Genomic DNA, 22,870 nt, shown 5'->3' on the forward strand with positions numbered 1-22,870 from the left:
GAATCTCGGTGAGTTCCAGACCAGACAGGGCTGCAGTGTGAGACACTTCTACCAGGAGAATCAGACATACAAAGTCATCTTTGGTTACATAGTGAGATATAGTTAGTCTTGAGATACATTCAGTTCTGTCTGTAAAGATCAGAATGTGTGTGGGGAGAGAAAATTACTCAGCAGGCAGAGACAAACAGGTATCTGTGAGCTCAAACCCAGACAGGGATACATAGGGTTCTAAAATTATTAGCTAAGAATTTACAAGCATAAACCAAAAGGTATATAAACAAGTAACCTGTGATCACATATGACTGTAATATTAATCTGCCTTCACCTATTAAGTGTTGGAATTTCTCACCTAATAGTCTTAAAACACCATGCTTCTGTTAATTCTAACCTTAGGCTTATAAGCAATGTTTATGTTAATGGCAGATGGGAAGTCCATCATGCTGCAGGAGGCACAATAGATTATTTCTCTACTTGGTTAGAAAGATCTTGTTGCAGGTGACAACAGTATGCTTACCTTCCAAACATGAATATGAGTGTCCCTTTTTTTTGTAAATCATGTAATTACACACAAAATATTATCCTTTTTGCTCTTACCAGAGCCTCTAAATTGGTTTCCCACATTCAAAGATGTGAGTGATTCTAACATGTTCTATTGTACTTGCTGACAGAGAATAGATTTCCCTCTGTAAAGCAAATTATTTGCACAACAACAAGCAACAGGAAATGCATGCATCCTAAATGCACTTATTGGTAAGTTATTACAAAGACAAAACATGCATTTAGCCACAAACAATACCAGAAAATAGACTATCATCATTTATATTTTTGTGTGAGACTTTTTTGTTTTAAATCTTTAGCTTATAATTGATTATAATGGACAGTTGTATGTGATGGTTATTTCAGGCATGGTTTATGCTTGTTCCATGGGGGATATAGGTTGTTTCTGTTTTTCAGTGTTAGTAATTCTTTTTCTAATGAGCATTGTTGTGCATGTTTAGTCTAATTGAAGAGTCCATTGGGTATGCCACTGGCAGTTCCATGATGTGCTTAGAATGTCAAACTCCAACTGTGTCAAACTGAGTTTAAAGACTGAGAAAAACTGTAGTCAAAATTTTGGAATATGGGAGCAATACTGAGCTCAGCCTCACTGGATGAAATGCAGAGACATTTTACAGTTTCAGAACCTTTTCTATGCAAAAAGAGCCAAGGAATGTGGACAGTGAACATCTCTGTCTTATTCCTGACTTCAGTTGGAATGAGGGGGGTAAGCAAAAGAGAGGAGACTAGCAAGGTACCTGTGATCCTTATAGGAGAAATGGGAAAAGTGGTCCTTTAAGAAGGTAGAAGGAGGTAAATACAGATGATAGAAGGAGACTAGAGGGGAGTATCAGAATACTAATCAGGATACTACTCTTCACCAAAATTGTGAATTTATAATACATGTAATCCAGTGTATAAACATACATTTATAGTTTAATAAACTTTTCATCTTGTCTGACAGCACACCCTACAAAATCCAAAGACATAGCAAAAGCACCAACACCAGACATGAGAACCCCTCTTTTGAGTTTTTACTTAGGGTTATCCATAATACATAGAGTCTGTGACTATAGCCTTGATTGAGTCCCTACAAGTGTGAGGTAATTCCCTATTACTATATGCCCCAAATAGTTTTTTGATCCTTGAGCTAGAACTGACTTGATTTTTTTTCTTGTGGACTAGCTCTCATGGTAGCAGACAAGTTTTGGAAGAAGTGTAGCAACTAACACTTCTACCCATCAATGCCAGCTATGAACCTCATCAATAAGCAGCATAGCAAATAACACTAAAGTATAGTATTGGCATACATCCCTTGGTGGTAAACAATGGCTCTCTAATTAGATTTAAGACATGCTCAGTAAGAAAAAATGGTGATTGTTACTTGAAGCCTACCTAAGTATTCACTGCTAAGAAAAACCTGATTATTGGAAGAGAATCTACAATCACCAATTTAATAAATAAATATTACATCTAACAACAATCTATAAACATTTGTTCTTATTCCCACAGATAGTGTGGTCTTTACTTTCATCAAGGAAAGTTTTCTTTTCAATATACAGAGACCACTACCCAAACCCCCAACCAATCACAATGCAGAGTTGTGGCTCCTAGTCTCAATGACCACATCTATAAATGCTCCCACAGTGAAGGATCAGGAAGCATTTCAGATGAGGGGCAAAAAGATTGTAAGAGCTAGAGGATCAGGGAGATTTTTGAGATTGTATCTTTTAGTAACATCAGAAGCTACTTTCACGAACTCTCACCAACATGACTGCCTAATTGTGAGCTGAACAAGGATGATACCAATCAATATGGTGAAGTGGACAGGTAAAAGCCTGTCCACAGAGACTCAACCCTACACAAAGAATTACAGAAAATTAAGTAAAGCAGGGAGCAGGAGAGGTGGCTTTCCCCAGCAAAGACCACACTAATTGGTTGTCTAGTAAAAGTGCTTAGTTCTGAGAACATACACATAATTATCATTGTATGGACTCAACAGTATATATGTGGGAATATTTATGCATATAAAAATATGCATGTGCATTCAAAAGCAATTGATTATCAGAGTTTATGAATTTAAAGGAGACTTGAAAGAATATATGGGATGATTACATAGAGAAAAGGAAAGGGAGAACTGTTCTAATTAAAAAGAATCTCAAAATCAAACAAAAAAACATACATCTATGAAAGAACTGGAAAATGCTCAAATCAGTTTATTCAATGTTCTTATTCACCTATATAATCTGATTGTTGAAAATTGAGTTATTGTTCTTATAGTCTTCCAGAGACTGCAAACAAAAGGCATTCTCTTTCGGATATAACTCCCAAGGACTTAAGAGTGTTAAACCAATTAAATAAAAAATATGGTTATTCACATGTTAAAAGAATCAAGAAAGAATGCACAGTATTGGGTTTACTAAAATAAATTCTCTATGAAAACATGAAAGAACCATACATTTCATGATAGATCAGTCTAAATTTCCATCAAAGTGAACAGATGTGTCAGGGAGTCCCATCAGGAGACATATATACCAAATACAACAAAGATGTAAATCTTTCCAAGCAGTAACAGTGTGGTTGGGTTAAAACTCACAAGTTCTCTGCCCTAACAATGAACTATAAGTAACTAAGGATTTCTATGAGTGGGAGAAATAGTCTTCCCTAGGGAAGAGTACACCACCTGGTTATTGAATACTAAATTATCAGCATTAATATATATTACATATATGGATATACAAGCAACATTGTAAAGACTGAGCATGTATCTATGCATGTAACAACAATTAAAGATGTAAGAGGTCATAAATCTGAGAGAGAGAGAGAGAGAGAGAGAGAGAGAGAGAGAGAGAGAGAGAGAACAAGGAGGGGGATACATAGATGTTTTAGAGGGAAGAAAGAGAAGAGAGAAATGATGTAATTGTATTATAATTCTATCTCAAAATATAAGTAATTCTCTTAAAATGTTTTAGTAAATCATATTGCTTAATGGAAGCAAAAAAATAATTATTATAAACAAATTAGAATGTGTTGAAAAGTAAAATGATATTTACCATTATGTTGAAGAACAAAATAATTGTTATCACTATGGTAAAAGTCAATGCATTTTTTCCTTAGGTATAGAATACAAAGGTATATTGTCATAATCCCAAAAGCTCCTAAGAGAGTATAACCAGATCCTTCAGTGTGTGTACAACTTCTTTGTAAAATAACTACTTCAAGTAGGAAATACTTATAAAAGGGGATATGGTTTTCTCCTACATGATTATACTCGTTACCTGTTCTTTTGGAGCAGATTCAACAGTAAGTATTATTAATTATCCTATTATAGAAGATAATTTAGGGGCTTGTCCTTCTCTAAACCATAGCTGAGATATTATTAAGTTTATTGCTAAGTTTTATTTTTTAAAAACTTAGCATAACCAGTTATTTCTAGTTAAAAGACATCATAATTTTGCTAAATTTATGCACCTATAACAAAAACAGCTCAGTTTAAAGTTCTATACTCTTTCTTATTGAATGACAAGAAAAGGAAGTAGGTTAACTGCTATCTAATAATGCTTATATCTATAATATTTTATCTTGCAAACTGTAGCAAAACTGCTTTTCAAATGTCCTGATGAACGCATCTTTGACTTCCTTATTTCTCAGGCTATAAATGAATGGGTTCAACATAGGGATCACAGTGGTGTAAAATAGTGACACAACTTTATTGATATCTAGAGAGAAGCTAGAGCTCGGACGTACATAGATGAAGAAGAGAGTCCCGTAAAGGATACAGACAGCCATCAGGTGAGAAGAACAGGTGGAGAAGGCTTTGCGCCTTCCATCAGCAGAGCCGATCTTTAGGATGGTAATGGCAATGTAAACGTAGGACACCAAGATGATCATACCACTGAATACACCTAGGATCCCAGCCACAATATAAAGCAAACGTTTATTCATCTGAGTATCTGCACATGCCAGTGAGAGAACAGGAAGAAGGTCACAGAAAAAGTGATTGATGAGATTTGGACCACAGTATGGCAGGATAAATGCAGAAGTTATGTGGACCATAGTGCTTATAAGGCCTATGCTGTAAGGGCCTATCACTAGCTGTACACAGACCCTCTGGGACATGATGAGAGTATACAGCAAGGGCTTACAGATGGCGACATACCTATCATAAGCCATGGAGGCCAGTAGAAAACATTCTGTCACTACAAATTGGCTGAATAAACAAAGCTGGATAGCACAACCTAAGAAGGAGATCACCTTTTTATTCACAAAGATGTCAGACAGCATCTTAGGACTGATGACAGAAGAGGAGCAGGCATCCACAAAGGACAAGTGACTGAGAAAAAAGTACATGGGGATGTGGAGTCGAGTGTCCAGGTGAATAAGAATGATCATTCCCAGGTTCCCCAGAAGAGTTGCAAGATAAACACAGAGAAATGTCAGGAAGAGGACGATTTGGAGCTGGAAGGAGGAGGTTAATCCAGTGAAGAAGAACTCAGTCACAACAGTTTGATTTCTGTACTTCATTCCTGTGGATCAACCTGGTATGACAAAGAGAAATTTTCAATGCAGTATATTCATAAATAAAGTCTTCTTAGGTAATTTAAGTTTTATTAACTTGAGTCTTAGTCTTTTCTTTCCTGCTAATCATTAGGAATGCTGTTTTCAGAGCTTGGGCACCTTTGAGTCTGTAATAAACCTCACTGCATTCTTTGGTTTCCTCTTTTTTTTTTTTTTTTTTTTTTTAAATGAGAATTTTAGACCTACAGTATGAACTTTGGATATTATGTCATATAAATTTTCTAACTTCAAGCTTAGCATATGTGACTCAAAACAGCTGTTTATGAACTAAGAATATTTTAAGAAACATTGAAAACATAAAAATGAAAACATTAAAAAAATAATTGCGTGACTCAGTGAATTTAGATTATTTAACCAGCTTAATCACAGGCAATTGTTGTATGTATCATCTTCATTCCTTCCTTACACAACTAAGTCTCCATGCTGTCCATAATATAATTTACAATGTCTATGCTATAGAATGGTATACTGAGAAAAAGAGCTGAACCTTTTGAATAAGATGTATCAACTACACAGTACACATTCTGTCACACATCTCTTACTGATCTAAGTACTTCATATCATAGCTAAGTCATCATATATTGTGTGGCTCAGCAAAGGCCCCATTCTCAAATATTGATTGTTTATAGGGACTTTCTACAAAACAAATGATTTAAAAATAGACATAGACAGTTCACATTTATCCAAGAGAAATAACATAATTGTTCACTGAAGCTTCACTTATAGTAGCTAAGAATGTGAAATGATCAAAATTCCCTTAGGTTGGTGAAATATTCAAGTATGATACAGGCAACAACATGAATAAATATCAAAAACATTTTATTGAGTAGAAAAAAAGCCAGGTCCAAAACATCATATAATTCGTAACTTTAGTGAGATGGCTTTTTACTTGCCAGTGATATTGTGAAGATGAAAAAAATGTCTAGCATTTATTACATGTGTATGGAACATGTCTGGCTGTGGGTTCTTTCTTTCTTTCTTTCTTTCTTTCTTTCTTTCTTTCTTTCTTTCTTTTGTTCTTTCTTTCTTTCTTTCTTTCTTTCTTTCTTTTGTTCTTTCTTCCTTTTTTAAAACAAATCTACCCTTGTGATCGAATGATCAAAAATGATGTTTCCAATATCATTACTGATCATGATGTGAACCAGTCAGTCACATAATGTATTTCCACTGATAAAAATTAGAGCAGCAATGCCAAGGACAAATCTACATCATTTTTGTTCCTGAGTACCTATGGTTTTTTTTTTCTAATTTCAGCATTTATTTAGCAAAAATGAAATCATATGAAAGAGCAGTGCATGTAAAGGAAGAACAGTGCAATAGAACAAGGGAAGAGGAACATGCAGTTGAAAAAAATCATAAGCGATTACAAAATTTATATAAATAACCTCAGGGTGCAGTACTCTGTAGAGTCTACTATGACCTTGAGTTGTATTTCCTGAAACTTCTGGTAGGTGTCTATTGATTTTGTCTCTGGTAAAAAAAAAAAAAGTGGAAAATGTTTTGATGTACTGAAAGCTAGTAAAGAGAAAAGTTTCCAATACTTCTAGTTTCAAAGGCAATGGGAGGGGAGAAGAGATACCTGGAGGAGTATGATTGAGGTTGGTCAGAAAACTATCTTAGTTTCAAAAGGTTTCAAAATTTTTATACTTTCTAAGCATAGCAACTTATTTCTAGTTATTTATATTTTTGTTATTATATCAAAAAGATAGGAACAAATAATTTTAAGTGCCACCATTAAAATTACATAAAAAAAACATGAGGCAAATGAGAATGCCCTAAATCATGGCTCATATAATTGCCTCCATTAGAGATATTAAATGCATAAAGATTTTTATGACAATTAATATTCTTTTAAACCCTGTGTTGAATACGAAATGCTGTGTGAAATGATATTCTGGCTGTGTAAAAGCCCATTATACTTTGTTTTCCAGTCTCACCTTGGGTACTAGCAGATTGAAAGTTTAAGTGAGCTGATTCAGATTTGTTTTCAGTGCTTGTTTTCTAATTAAAATTGAAAAAGCTAAGGATGAGTGAATAGATTAGATCCCACGGAAAAACAAGACTTCTCAGTTCTAACATTTGGTTAGCGAATAAATTTTTCTTCATATTGTACTAGTCCTATGCTAAATTGCATACCAGCTACGTCAACAGAAATCTGGTATAATATACATCCTAATTAAGCCATTTAAAGCAAAAGCAAAGGGTGAAATAGCCAACCATTACCTAATTTATTTTTCATGGTTAGCTCACAAATGGTACTTTCCCAGGTCACTGAATTAATTTTAGTTTCCTCACCCCGAAAGTATTTACATTTCAACTAGACCATATTTCAGAAGAAATTCACCACAAACTCCCTGCCCATATAATGGAGAATTATCATATTTATAATTCTTTATATGAGAATGAATTACCCTGAAAACATATACCAGTTCTCTTCAGCTGTGCTGGTTGTCCAGAAGGATAAAGACTATGTAATAGCATCTTGAAACTGAACCTTATTAAGATGCTCACTCATTTAATCCTGCATGTGATGCAGAAGAGTGTATTCTAAAGACTGGAAATAAATTAGTGTCAACTCCCTCAAGGAATCAGCAGCCCCAGAGATAAGGTCTATAAGGAAATTGTTAACAAATTTTTGTTACTAGATTTATTAGGCTATAGATAATAAATAAAGGGGTAAAGAGATGGGGATAGCTCATTGCTAGAACACTTGTGTATTTCCAGATTCATACAAAATGGCAATATTATATATTTTCATATATGTATATTATAAAAATATTCAATCAAGCTAATTAAAATAGTTACCCATTGTTTTGATAAAATATGGGATCTATTCTCTTTAGACAATTTCATGTACAAAAATAGTTATTTATTATTTATTTATTTATTTATTGGTATTTCAAGACATGGTTTCTTTTTTAATTTTTAAAATTAATTTATTCTCTCATATATTATATCTGGATCAGAGTTTCTCCTCTCTATCCCACCATATCTCCCCCATTCCTCCCATCTCCTCCCTTCAGAAAAGGCAGGCATCCCAGGGATATCAACCAAACATGGCACATCATGTTGCAATAAGATTAATAACATCCCTTCATATTTAGGCTAAGTGAAGTAACCCAGTAAAAAACCAAGGATCCCCAATACAGAAAAAATAAAGCATCAGAAATAGGCCCTGTTCACTATGTTAGGCATCCAATCAAAACAAGTCATACAAATATAACATATTTATAGAGAGCCTAGGTTAGACCTATTCAGGCTCCTTGATTGTACATTCAATGTCAGTGATCTCCTGTGAGTCCAGGCTAATTGATTCTTCAGTTTTTTTGGTTTCTTTTTCCCCTTGGCCTCATACAATTCTTCCTCCACCTCTTCAGCATGAGTATCTACTCCATCTAATGATTACATGTAGGTCTTTGCCTTTGTTTCCATCAGTTGCTGGATGAAGCCACTCTGATGACAATCGGGTTAGGCAACAAACCATGTGTATAGTGGTACATTTTTATGCATCATTTTATGTGTTTCTTTGTTTATTGCTAGTTGTATTTGGTGCCAGTGGACATGGGGCAGGTGGGACAAAAACAGGAAGGTGCAGGTGGGGAATGGATGGAGGGAGATATCTGGGAGAGACAACTGAAATTGGGGGGCTATTTGTGGGTGAGTAAGAAACCAATCTATTAGGGTGAACCTACATAAGACTCCTAGTAGTAGGAAGACAGAGCCTGACCTAGCCATCTCCTATAACCAGGAAAGACTTCCAGTGGAGGGTTTGGTACACAAACACAAACCTTCAGCTAACAATTAGTCCTGTCAGCATGATGTGCTGTGGTAAAGGTAGCACAGAAATTGTGGGAGTGGCAGATCAATTGTTGGACCAGCTTGAGACCCATTCCTATATTTCACCCCTGACCTGGTCTGGGGGACTAGAAACCAGAAGCTGGATGGCCTAGACACAGGGTTTCTTATAAAATAATATTATTTACTACAACCACCTTGATGTCCAAAAGATAAATAGAATGCAGTAGAATTATTTTTTGGGAGAAAAACTATTGGAGACTAAGTGAAATTTATTTCTAACATGCAAATCATGCATTTTCTTGACTTTCTATTGATATAATTCTAAAATAAAGACTGTATTGGGAAATAAGTGGATTTGAATGTAAAGCAACAGTTATTAGACATGGAGAAGAATAGAAGGACAGGCAGATTTGGGAGGATAGATATTAAAACTGAGATGGATAAGAATAATATATTCTAATTTTCTTTAGTCTTGTAATAACTTACCAATTGGTGCATTTAAGGATTGTACGACTTTCTGTTGCCTTTCAGTGTGCAAAGGATTTATTTTCCTGAGAGAAATCAAGCCTCTGTAAAGTAGTATAATTGAATATGTTAAAATCACTAATTAATTTGAATGTGGGCAGTCAATTGAGAGACTTTTGGAATAGCAATGAAGATGATATTTTGTGTGTAATTATATGATTTACACCAAGAAGGAAGCATATTTTTATGTTTGGAGAGTGAGAGCACTTGTGTCTTCTACAGGGAAACTTGAAAGAGTTTAATTATCACCTCTTCATTTAACAGATAGCACTGCCTGGCTTTTGCCTTGTGACATGTTCTCTCATCATGATCTTCAAAGTTATTTTATATCATAAATCAGATGAGAAATGTTCTTACTCAAAACCCTTAGGTCTTATCATCAGAGTCAAATGTGAACCTTCAGTCTGCTGAGCTTCCAAGTCCCTAGGCCACCTATACCTTCCACAATTCTCAGGCCAAATCCAAGTCACATATGCCAAGGTGGTGTGTCTCTGGATTCTATGACACCAGTCTTTTCTGAGACTTAAGTATTCCCCTGTCTATATTCCTAAGATTCTAGTGACCTGCATCTCTGAAGGCAAAAGCATCTCATTGCTAGATTTCTGTTTCAGTTCTTTTCCACTGGATTGGCTGATAGCCAAGGCTACCTGCTGGGTGCCATGGTTGCTATGCCACCATCTCTAATTTCTTGCTTTATGCTCAAGCTATGCCAAATAAGTTGTGCACCTAATTACTTGTATATTCTTATAAGGAGGATTTGTCAATGCAATAAATAATATTATCAAGCAACACAATCATGTTGAACTTTTATGGTGACAGTGTCTTTGATGACTTTTTCTGTGATGTCTGGTGAGGTTGGCATGTGATGGCAAGGAGAGTTACCAATCTGTGCTATACTTCCTCCTGGTGTCTTGTGTCATTACTCTTACCCTGTTCATCTTTGTTTCTTATCTATTCATCATTGATGCCACTTTGAGGATCCAATCCACCAGGAGCCACTTCAAGGCTCTTTCCACCTGCTTCTCACACCTTACCTCTGCGGTCTTATACTGTGACTTCATTCTCCACATCTACTGTTGCCCAAGTTCCAGCTACTCCCTGAAGAGAGACAGACTGTTTTATTTTCCATGTTGGATACCATGGAATATAGTCTGAGGAATAAAGATGTATAAGAAGCTGTGAGAAAACTCTTAAGGTGAGCTCATTCTGAAGTATAGATTGATATACACTTAGCAAGACAAGACTAAGTGAATACAAACTATTTGGGTCAAGGTAAAGGTGCTCAGAATTTATAGGTAAATATTTTATTATTTAAAACTCAGCAGAAACTGTTTCATTAGTTTACAAGTTTTTTGTAGTGTGAAATGTTTATTTTTTAATGTAATAATTATAGGTTTTCTTGTTATACTTTCTTGTATGTGCAGAAACTTTCCTCTCATTTAGTTTGTATTAGCTGAATAATTTAACTGTAGTCTACTATTGACTATTGATTTATATTATTAATACAGTTTTAAAACACAAACCTTTAATTGGATGTGAAAGAGGAAAAAGTCTATCATATTTTCTTAATGAATTGATGTTTAACTTATTCTCTCTCCTAAAACTGACCCAATTCTTGTTCTTGTACTACAAGTAATGTGAATATGTGACAGATACATATTATGAATTATTAGTGTATGTATAACAACCTGTCATATCTAATATGTACTGGAAGGGATTCCTCATTGAACAAAAGGTGCGTAGTATAAAATTGGTTTTAGAGAAGGAAGAAAATAATTATGTATTTGAGAACAAGTACACACAAATCTAAAGATCAGAAACAAAGCTAATTCACCTGGTATAATGTCTGCCACCATTTAAATTTTACTGAATTTATAAAGGTGCTCATTTTATCAATTGTAATAATAAAATTTAATCTCTGACTTAGAAATTAAATAACTAAACCTGCCATGTACTAAATATCAAAGGACACATTTTTTTCAAAATGCCTGTAACAATAATACACGTGTTGAGTCTAGAACATTAATTTACTGATCTGAACATATGAGTGAACAGTGCCTGATGAGGTAACTGAAGATTTGCCTGTAAGTATTGCTCTACACTATCCTAAAACAACATTTTTTAGAATTCCAAGAAAATAAATAACTAAATAACATGTCAATTGATCCACTACGTTTGTTAATGAAGCTCAGACATGAAGGGAATTATAGCAAGACCTTAAAGGATAGAGATAAAGGTTTTCTTACTGATGGAATTCTCTAGAGGGTTAAGGCATTGAGTTAACATGAATATTTAAGAAGTTGGCTCACAGCCAGGGGTACCAACTATTTTGTCCTCCAGGGTTTCTGGCAGCATCATAAACAGCTTTGTTAGGGCTGGACATATGCTGACAATTCCCCTGCTTTTGGCCAGGCCTAAGAGACAAGCAGGCAGCTTCTGGATCTGAACAGATACAGGCTAAAGCATCTTGATAATTTATTTGATCTTAAAGTTGCTTTTTCTTCTAATTAAGCCACTTTAATATGCAACCTGACTGAGTGTCCTCCAAAGTATCTGCTCTCCTTGGGAAATTCCACAATAGTTAGGGTGATAAAGAACTAACAGGATTCATATTTTTCATAGATTACAAAGCATTTTATTGATATTTTTAGTTGTATCTCATAATATTGACAACTCCTAAATTGTTTGTCTGATACTACATTGTTATAAAAGATATATCATTTACAAAGAACTTTTACATATATTTATGCTTTATTAAGGAATTTAATGGAGCTACCACTGTATTAAAGTAAAACCTCCATAGTCTTGACTACACACCCAAGAAACTTAGCAGTCCAAAACTACTTTTAAGAGAGCAACAACGGTTTGATCAACTTAAAATAAAACTATGTTCTTTCAAATTGTCATTTTATTTTCTCCCATATTTTTAAAAAATTAACCAACAAGATGAATTTTATAAAAAATTAAGAGACAAAATATAATATGTAAAAACAGTAAATGTTCAAGCATGTAAACTATAGGTGTTAAATGAATTATATTACACATATAATACAAAAATAATAATAAGTAAAAATTATTTGCTCATCATTTCATCCTTCAGAGAATCGCTTATTCAAGTTAAGTGAAATGCATAAATGTGAGAGCACATGCAAAACTGAGTTATTGGGAGAATATGTTAACAGCACTTAGCCAAAAGTGATAATCTTCACGTGTGTGGTCGTATTGTCTGTGTTGCTTTCCTGAAGGCATCTTTGACATCTTTGTTTCTTAGGCTATAAATGAGAGGGTTGAGCAATGGGTTCACTACAGTGTAGAAGAGGGCAGCCACTTTGTCCTTTTCTAGAGAGTAGGTTGAACTCGGCCTTGAGTACATGAAGAGCAAGGAACCATAGAAGAGCATGACAGAGACCAGGTGAGAGGCACAGGTAGAGAAAGCCTTACGTCTTCCTGAGGCTGAGCGGATCCTTAAGATAGCCAGCAGGATGTTGAAATAGGAAATGAGAATGGCAAGAATGCTGGAGAGCACAGTGAAGCCCACCACACCCAGGAGGACTTTTTCATAGACACGGGTATCTGTACAGGACATTTTTACCAAGGGTGGTGCATCACAGAAAAAGTGATCAATAATATTTTTACCACAGAAAGTTAACCGGAAGGTGTTTGCAGTATGGGCTATGGCATTCAGAAAGCCCCCTATGTAACACGCAGCCACTAGCCCTGTACAGAGAGAAGATGACATGATGCTTGAGTACAACAGTGGGCTACAGATAGCAGAATGTCGGTCATAAGCCATGGCTGCCAGCAGGTAGCACTCAGTGTAGGCTACAACACAGGAAAAGAACAGCTGAGCCCCACATCCAGCCAAGGAAATGCGTTTGTCTTCTGAGATACAAGTGGCCAATATTTTGGGGGTATATACAGATGTATACCAGAAATCCAAAAATGACAGATTGCTGATGAAAAAGTACATAGGTGTATGCAGTCTAGAATCAATACGGATTAAGACAACCAGCATCATATTCCCTGACAGTGTCAACAAGTAGATGGTTAGAAATATTCCAAATAGAATCAGCTGCCAGTGGGGGTCTGCTGAGAAGCCCAATAGGATGAATTCAGTCAGGATGGTGCGGTTGTCCAACTTCATGTCCATAGAGGAAAACCTGGTCATCAATAAACATTGAATAATGGTAGCAAACATTTCAGGTAATTCAGAAATTACCAGGAAGCCTATAAGATTTTATTTATTATTCTGAATTATAAAACTTTAGTATATGACTTTGAAAGATCGTGACAGTTGTGGTATAAATGACTTTAAAATTAGAGCATTTACATAGCAGCGTCAATGCAAGGCATGAAATAGATGAGAGAAATAGCTTATAGAACCATTCAATAAACAACTGGTATTTCCCCCAATTAATGTAAAGAATATATGCATAAAAATGCCAGAACAAGGTTTGGTCAGTTGTTACCAGTCATTAAACTGAAGTACTGTGAGTTGAACATGGTGTCATGTGCCTGTACACAGGAGATTGAGACAAGAAGATCCTAAATTCATATTCATCTTATGCTTTCATAGTATATCTAAAAGAAAATTCACATGCACACCATGCCTTTAATATGTTTCCATAATTAATTGAGAATTTCTTGTGTGCCAAGAATTAAATTTCATATACATTATTCCTTCTGCTCACGTAACACTGAAAAGAACACACTCATTATAGATCACATAGCAGGTACTACATTGAACTCTATGATTAATTTAATTTACTAAATTCATATCATATTTGCATAGCTCAACTAACATTGCATACTTTATGATATAATTGATGAAGCTCAAGTATGTAGAATGTAGGTAATCAGTCACAAAGCCAAGTAGGAGTGTGTGCTGAGGAACTAAATGAGACTTAGATTCTCTCTCTCTCTCTCTCTCTCTCTCTCTCTCTCTCTCTCTCTCTCTCTCTCTCTCTGTCTTTCTCTCTTTCTCCATACACACACACACACACACACATATATATATATATATTTCAGTATGCTATTGTGTCATAGACTACAGACAACTCTAATATTTATTTCAAACACTAGAAAATATTTCACACATTTTTAAAAAAAAATAATTAAAGGGGCTAGTGAGGTGACTCATCAGGTGAACATCCTTATAGCCAAGATTGATAATCTGAGTTTGATCATCAGGACCCACATGGTAGGAGGAGAAACATGATTCTTATTCAAGCTGTCTTTTGACTTTTACACTTCATGTGCACACACACACACACCAAAAAACTGTAGTACCAACTAAATGAGATGAAAATTAAAGAAAACACGAGTGTTTGAAGATACTGTTGTATTCAATCCAATTATAATATTCTATATTGTATTAAAATGTCAGATAGTTAAACTACATGAATTTGCACAGTTTTTAATGTTTTGAAGGAGTCTGTAAAATGTAATTTAAATTTGAAATAGTGAGAAAAGGAAGTAAGAGAGGGTGACAGGAAGTCTGGCAAGCCTAAATGAATAATGGGAGGGAGAAAGAAGGAAGGAGGGAAGGAAAGAAGGAAAGAAGGGAAGAAGGAAAAAGAAAAGAGGAAGGAAGGGTAAAAGTGACCCAGAGAGAAAGAAAGAGGGAGAAAAGAAAGTTGTGTTCTCAAAGATTCTTTGTGTCTTGTAGTGATTGTATATTTCATCCATATTTCTGTAGCTAATGTAACATTAAAATTATTTTATAAATCAAAACCATGTACTATTCACTTTATTCCATGATGTGAGATACATAAACATTTGTTAGGATTTTCTTATGGAATAGATACTAAACACCAGGAATAACTTTTGTTTTGCTTAGCTTATAAAATACTGAGGAACAATAAAGCATGACTTTATAATGCTGTTGTCCCCGAAATGCTAAGAATTCTTTAAAACGAGACCAAAATCAGAACCTCAATAAAGAACAGATTTTTATCTTCAGCTGTTTATGCTGAGTGACAATCCAGAAACAAACAGAAGTTGTTGATGGCATTTCAGTTTTCAAAACTCTCACTTTTGAGCAAAGCTGGTTATTACTGTCAATAGAAGTGTGCACTCAAAACTTTTTTTTCCTCTTTATAATCAGGAGGCAAGGAACTTGCTAATTTTAACTAAGAATTTAACTGAGGTATTGTGGTCAGTGCAGCCTGAAGATGTAAAGCAGTCTACTTCTGTCACCCTTGCTATAATATGCATTGCTTCCAGTAGCATATAGGGTGCAAGCATTTTAATCTTACCCTTGAGGTTCTGTAAGCAGGCTCTAACTTACCTTGAGAATATCACTCTTACTAGTTCTATCTTATTTTGTAACTTAACATCCTAGATATATACATCTAATTTGTCCATAATGTTTAACATGGTATAAATGTTACAGAGGGTCCTACTTTCTTTGTTTTGCTCCCATGACATGGATTTGTTGTTCTGGACATTCCCTAATTATGGGGTTTTATCTTTAAACACTTTCTATAACCTCTAGTTCTACTTCATCCTTTCTTTTCTTTTTATTTCTTAAGTATAACATCTGTGTGCAGTATCAAAAGACTTTTAGCAATGCGTTTCCTGTTCCTGCAACACTAGTTGATAGACATCTTAATGGTTAATACACTAGTCTCTTTAAGGCCATTTAAAATGCCTTTATCTGGCTTTGATCTATCATTAATCACTTAAAAACAACATTCCTAACTTCCCACCAATAACTGTCATCATTATAACTCCACTGAGCTCCTATTGTGTTGATCATTATGTTGAAATCTTTTCATGTACTAACTCTTATTTGTTTTTAATATATTATTGCCCATTTCTCCTCAGTAAAATTTAATTTCATTGGGCAAAATATTTCTCTGCTAATTCCTGCTGGCATTGAGAATTTTTATGTGATGAATAGATACATGCATGGTCATATTTCTTGAAATTTTATTTTTTTAAATGATTACATACTTCCAAAAGAACTTAAATTATTTAGATTTAAAATTTAGAACAGTATTGTCATTATATGTCTGACAATAAAATTTTTTTCCTCAAGGGTGGCATACTATTTCACAGCAATAACAAAGACTGAGTAAAAGAAAATTCATTCCCAAATCTCAAATCCATTCTGAGTCTCAAAAAAATTGCTGATTACACATGGTCACTAAAATACAATGTGCACAAAATGCCAGAACAAAACATGATATGGAACACAGATAGAATGTCTTTTTAGAATGTATTACCTGTGTATCTTCCCTGTTCCACATTGTTTCAATGAAATAAAAAGAAAACTGTTTAATTGTATCTCTCTGGCCTCTAAAAATCAGTTCTAAGAAGGGGAAGAAACACATACCATGGTCAAACTGCACAGAGCACCACAAACAATGAAGCTGAAAGCAACTCACACAGTCTAATGTTTAACTGTGTATTTAAATACATAATGCTTCAGTTCAAATATCAGACATGTAGTCAAGTTGTATAAGGACAAACATAACGGAATATTAATTGAAATATATATGCTTACATATCTCCTCTCTCTCTCTCTCTCTCTCTCTCTCTCTCTCTCTCTCTATCTCGTGTGTGTACATTTATATTCATGTCTATCATAGCAGTGATCTTTGGGTGGCCAAGCCCTACTCTATATAAGATTTTCTTGTTTTTTTTGTAGCTGAGGTTCCAGCTAGAGAATAGTGCTTAGGTTTCCCTCATTCCCGCTACTTACTCTTTGTCTGCAAAGCCAGTTCTTGGAAGTAACACAATTTACTTTCTTTTGGTATTTTGGTGTGTCTTTGTTTGCCCCAATATATATTGTTTCCTCATTTGTCCATTGAGACTTCTACATAGCAACCAGAAATTTATACTTCATTCTCCAAAGACACAATTAGAGTTCAGGGTCTAATCAAAGAAGTCGTTCTATATGCAAGTAAGCCACAATATAAGCATAAAATGTATGTTGATTCAACTTTTCCAAATTATGCTACTAGAATTTCTAGAATATATCACTGTTCTAATTTTTTTGTTGCCATATTCTTTTCCTCTGTGTACAGACTACCATTCCTCTGTAGTCGCCACAATACAATTTATTATGAAATAAGGCGTTTTCTTTAAGATGTTTAAGATCAAAAGAGGTAGTGAATGGACTCTCACCATAAATTTTGATATACAAAGAGACACCAGAGACATGAGTAAACAGAGATGTCACTTGTGTACATAGAATAGGGTAGCCATCTTCAAGGTAGGCTGAGAGACCACAGAAGAAATCAGTTCTTCCAAAATCTTGAACTTGGATTGTATTCTGAGATTCTAAGAGGAAAAAAAATGCTTGCTTAGTTTGCCTAGTATTTTGTGTTTTCTTATGAAGTTCCTAGCATATTAATATGTTTGATTATCTATACAAAAGATTTTTATGGTGGTAAATGTTATGCTTTATATACAAAAATCCTCTCAAATTAGTAAATGTCATATCCTACAATACATTTTCTCTAGATTTTAATTACTTTATATAAAAATATAAATATGCAAGCATTAATATGTTTATGTTGAGAGAGAGAGAGAGAGAGAGAGAGAGAGAGAGAGAGAGAGAGAGATTCACAAAAACAAAATGTTCTCAGATTTCATTATATGAACTGGAGTAAATGAAGAAACTGGAGAGTCAAAAGTATTGTTGCAGGGTTGAGGAGCTATAAACAGAAGAGTAGCAGGGAAAAAGGAAGTTGAAAAAAGGGTGTGAAAATGAGAGGGAGATAAAACAGAAGCAAAGAGAAGGGAAAAAATAACAGTAGGGATGGCTGAAAAAGTTCAAGGAATCCTACTATTGAATATCTTCCCCCAAATACCTATAGCACACTTAAGTCTATGTATATAAATTTATGTATATTTAAAAATAAATTGTCCTATCTGAGCTCCAATGCCAACCATGAAAAGATTTTTTCATGTTGTTAATAAGGATCATCACAGAGACACTCAATACATTATAGGTTATTACCATTGCTTTTGTTATGGTACAGAGGTAGAAAGAACATTTTTATTGCTGAAGACATCATGAGACAAGATGAAGAAGAACCAAGCAGTATCTGACCTGGAAGTTTCTTCTCTGAGGACAAACTTTCCTACTACCAGAAGCGGCTATATAAGCTTCTAAAGATGAAAAACAACCAATAGTCCTATCCTACTATGAAACATGAGAACCTTGAAAACAAAGAGCATGGCACAATAACCAAAAGTATGCAATTGAGGCATACATACTTTTGTGGTTACCAACAGCCCTCTACTTAAATTTAAAGCCATTTGAACAGGAGTGAAATATGTCTGGTACTGGAAAAGTTGGCAACTACCTGGGGTTAGTGGGGCCTTGAATCTTGAAGGAAAAGCCCTATAACCATCATTTTATTATACCAGTATATTCTATAACTGTGTTCTAAATTCTTATCCTTGTACCACAGATAAATGTACTTCTTACCCCTCATCTAAGGAGTAAGAAGGAAATATGTATTTTGTAGTAGACAGAAATCATTACAAAAGATCACAATGCATCTATCTATCTATCTATCTATCTATCTATCTATCTATCTATCTATCATTTATTCATTTATTATCTATGAGACATTAATGAAGAAAAGAGGCCATGAATTTGAAAAGGACTAAGGAGTGGCATGTGGAAGAGTTTAAATGGAGGAAAAGGTAGAGTAAAATGGCATAATTATATTATAATATGAAAAGGAATAAAAGAAACAATAAAAATTCTTAAATCTAAAGATGAATGAATGGCACTGGCAAGTTTTATATTGGATTAATTAATCTGAGGTAATTAATCCCCCCTCCCCAAAACAAAAGCCATCTCTTTTCTCATGTGTGGAATCTGGTTTTAAATCTTTTGTAGGTTTAATCTGTAACAAAAATGAAAGTCAGAAAACTAGAAAGGTGCTTTAATGGGGTATGTTAAGGGATGTGATAGAAGGTTATAGACAGAAGAGAAGCAGTGCAATGGAATACTGGTGGCAGAGAGGCTTACCTACAAAAGGTATGTGACTATCAGGGAAATCAGAGTAGAAAGGGGAAGGGTAATTCAGAATAAAAAGGTATGAACAAGTAATACTAATTCTAATCTTACAACTCAACTTAATAAGTGGGAGATAATAAAATATATGTGAAATGAAATAAGAAGGCAAGACTACTGAAGGTTAAAGAATTAAGTGGTTGTGGGGTTTGGGAAATGTGGAGGAAGAGGTCGTTATTGGGTTAATAAAACTAAAGATTTCTGAAAAGGCTTTATATAAACACACTAGCTAATAAGCTATTTTTCAGCATCAACTCTAAGAAAGGGATTTGAATGAAACTACCCAGAATGAATGGACAGTATTGCACACAATTACTTGGGTTATTGAGGGAAAAAACATAGTACAAGGAATTGAATGTCTTTTTATGACTTATTCAGCGAGGCCCCAGTGGTTTCCAGAGCATCACACACTATTGCCACTGCTCTTGGTTATCTCAGTAACCACATAGTAATATTCTGTTGCTAAATACACCATTAGGCTGAAAGACACAAAGAATCATTCTCAATGTAATTGAGAAAGCTCTTTCATGCTGGCTAGCTTTGTTAGTGCCAAATGTACAGCTATCAGAAAAGAAAATATATCAGTGCTCTTACCCAGTGATGGACACTGGTTCATGAAAAACTTATCTTCTAGGAAATATATACAATATTTCTGCAATATAGGCACAACACGTATGAAGTAACTTATTAATGTTATGATTGAGATTTAGATTTGTTCCACAGGCAGGGATTTTATACTTGGTACTGAGATCTATCACTTTTAATATCTAAAAAATAACACTCTCAGTAAAGTGGAAGGGTACAAAATTAACCTACAGCAGTCAATAGACTTTTTTTTTTTTTTGCCAAGAGCTTTATACATACCAATTTATTTGATTCCTAGAATACTTTTTTTTATATATTTTTTATTAGATCTTTCATTTACACTTCAGATGCCATCCCCTTTCCCCTTACCCCCCCGTTGAAAACCCCTATCCCATGCCCCCTTTTCCTTTTTGCATTTATACATTTTTTAAAAAAATGTTAATCATAGGCTTTATAAGTTTGGTATTGTTCAATCAGAGGTGTAACCCACTACCCAACCTAGATATATCTACTATCTTTGACTGGTGGAGATTCATGAACATCTGCTTCCCTGTCTCCCCCCTCTATCTCTCTTTCATCACCTAGCTTCTCCTCTCCTTCTGTCAATAGACTTTCTATACACAGTAACAATCATGTTGAGAAAAATATCACAGAAACATTCCCACTTACAGTAGTAATCTAAAAAATATCTAGGAATAAACTGAACAAAGAATGTAAAAGACTGCTACAGAGAAAACTTTGAATCTTTGAAATTACTGAGTTAGATGTTTAAAGATGGGACTACATGCCATGCTCATGGACTTGTAGAATTGATTTAAAAATTTAAAATTTAAAAATGAGCATTTATCAAAAGAATTATATTGATTTAGTGCAATCTCATTCAAAATCCATATGTTGCAGAAATAGAACAGACCATACTAAAATTTGTGTGGAACCACAAAATACCTGGAGAGGCAAAGCAATCCTCCTTAGCAAAAAAAAAAAAAAAAAAAAAAAAAAAAAAAAATGCTGGCAAGATTATCATTCCAGATTTCAACATGTACAACATGTACTTTATTGAGGTACCTCAATAAAGCCCCAGTATGGCACTGGTACAGATTGTTCATGTAATTCAGTGGAACAAAAATTAGACTCAAACAGGAGTGCTTGTAACTACAGCTGTTGTTATTCAACAAAGATGCTAAAGAGACACACACACATAGACAGACAGACAGATAGAAGTGACAGAGAGAGAGAGAAGAGAGAGAGAGAGAGAGAGAGAGAGAGCAAGAGAGAGAGAGAGAGAGAGAGAGAGAGAGAGAGAGAGAGAGAAAGAGAGAGAGAGAAATACAGTGCTTGGAATACTCAGCTCTAAATATACTGTATCCATAAAATATATTCCTAAAAACACATAGAACCCTGCAGAAGAGGAAAGAAAAAAATGCAATAGGCAGAGAGAATAGAGACACAAGAACATGGCCCTCTAAATCAACTGAGCAAAGCTCATACGAATGCAGAGACTGAAGCAGGAAGCACAGGACTGGCACAGTTAGTTCTGTACCAATTACTCTAGGGATATGTTGTGGCTTTCAGTTTAGTGTTTTTAATGGGACTCCTGACTGTGTGAAGAAGTGGGTCCCTGATTCTTGGGCCTTCATCTATTTGGCTATTTTCCTTCTGTTGATTTGCCTTGTCCAATTTTGGTGTGACAGTTTTTATTGTTATATTTTTATTGTTATGTTTTGTTGTTTTCTTTTAGAGACAAGTTTGTGTTATTTTTTAATGAGAGACAGAAGGTGAGTGAATCAGATGAGAAGGGTAGTGAGGAGTTGTAGGATGAGTAAAGGGAGAGAAAAGTGTAATATTTATATAATGCATTAGAGAAGAACCTAATATCATTGAAAGGGGAGAAATAAAAATACAGTAAAGTTATGCAGTATTGTCATATAGCAAAATCTTTTTATCTCTTCTAATATGAAATATGGTAGCTATATATTAAAAGTCAATCAGTATTTAAACTTGGAAAAATATTTGAAAATTAAAGGATAAGTTTGTAATAAATGATATAACTTAGAACATGAAGAAATTTCTCTTGGGTGTTGAAAATATTTTATAAATTTATTTAGGTTTTGCACAAAAATTACTCAAATAGCAAACAGTTTTAAAAATATCAATTTGTATGATTTATGTTCCATTATATGTAAATGTAACTTAATTCTTATGCATATGGAAGGCATGTCAGATTTTAATATTGATATCACGACAGGGTCTATTATCCAAAAGGACTCGGACCTTTATTCAGGATTTACAATAGTTGGATCCTCGGTGTAATAGCATTTTGGGTTACAACAGGTTACAAAGACTTTTCTTATGACACAACAGACATATGTTTTTCAAACTAAAGAGGATATATTTATTTCAAATATTTTAGCTATTATAATATGGTTTTGAGAAGAACATAGCTGCGTGTTTTCAGAAATTGGAATAGCTAACTCTCAAATATGGCTTGATGGGTAAGTCTAATGTCTCCCATATGTTTTCCTGAGTATTAGAAGAAAAATACCTTATGTGGTGGCACTAATGCATATAGAATTCTATCAGAACTTTGAAAGTCTTGAACTTTTACAGGGTAAAGCACATGTCAAGTTAGTTCCCATGGTAACACTAATAATTGATAATCTTTAAATTAATGAATAAATTATTTAAGTTATTTATGTTTCTGTGGAAATCACAGATTGTTAATTTCCTTTCAATAGTTAACTTTATATTTCCCCTTTGGGAATACACAGAGTGTCCCAGACAATTAGAAGACACACAAAGTCTTCA

At 34.4% G+C, this 22,870-nt stretch overlaps 2 protein-coding genes and 1 pseudogene across 2 annotated transcripts; 1 reads left to right on the plus strand and 2 right to left on the minus strand.

Moving 5' to 3' along the window:
• Window positions 1-3,614: 3,614 nt before the first annotated feature.
• LOC117704296 (olfactory receptor 5G26) lies at window positions 3,615-7,587 on the minus strand. Its single transcript, XM_034496399.2, has 2 exons — window positions 7,527-7,587; window positions 3,615-5,075 (listed from the first exon to the last, which is right to left on the minus strand). The coding sequence occupies exon 2, from the start codon at window positions 5,059-5,061 to the stop codon at window positions 4,105-4,107; it is 957 nt and encodes a 318-aa protein (XP_034352290.1). The 5' UTR covers window positions 5,062-5,075; window positions 7,527-7,587; the 3' UTR covers window positions 3,615-4,104.
• LOC143441228 (olfactory receptor 9G1-like) lies at window positions 7,518-10,655 on the plus strand (annotated as a pseudogene).
• A 1,422-nt stretch (window positions 10,656-12,077) lies between these two features.
• Window positions 12,078-17,193, minus strand: LOC117704455 (olfactory receptor 9G4). Its single transcript, XM_034496587.2, has 2 exons — window positions 17,147-17,193; window positions 12,078-13,598 (listed from the first exon to the last, which is right to left on the minus strand). The coding sequence occupies exon 2, from the start codon at window positions 13,586-13,588 to the stop codon at window positions 12,644-12,646; it is 945 nt and encodes a 314-aa protein (XP_034352478.1). The 5' UTR covers window positions 13,589-13,598; window positions 17,147-17,193; the 3' UTR covers window positions 12,078-12,643.
• Between the last annotated feature and the right edge of the window lie 5,677 nt (window positions 17,194-22,870).

Source organism: Arvicanthis niloticus, chromosome 2 (assembly GCF_011762505.2).
Source record: "Arvicanthis niloticus isolate mArvNil1 chromosome 2, mArvNil1.pat.X, whole genome shotgun sequence".
NCBI classification, from domain to species: domain Eukaryota; kingdom Metazoa; phylum Chordata; class Mammalia; order Rodentia; family Muridae; genus Arvicanthis; species Arvicanthis niloticus.

What these genes read in the sequence shown, in the direction of transcription:
- LOC117704296 (XM_034496399.2), bottom strand. Translation starts at nt 5,061, where the DNA reads ATGAAGTACAGAAATCAAACTGTTGTGACTGAGTTCTTCTTCACTGGA.
- LOC117704455 (XM_034496587.2), bottom strand. Translation starts at nt 13,588, where the DNA reads ATGGACATGAAGTTGGACAACCGCACCATCCTGACTGAATTCATCCTA.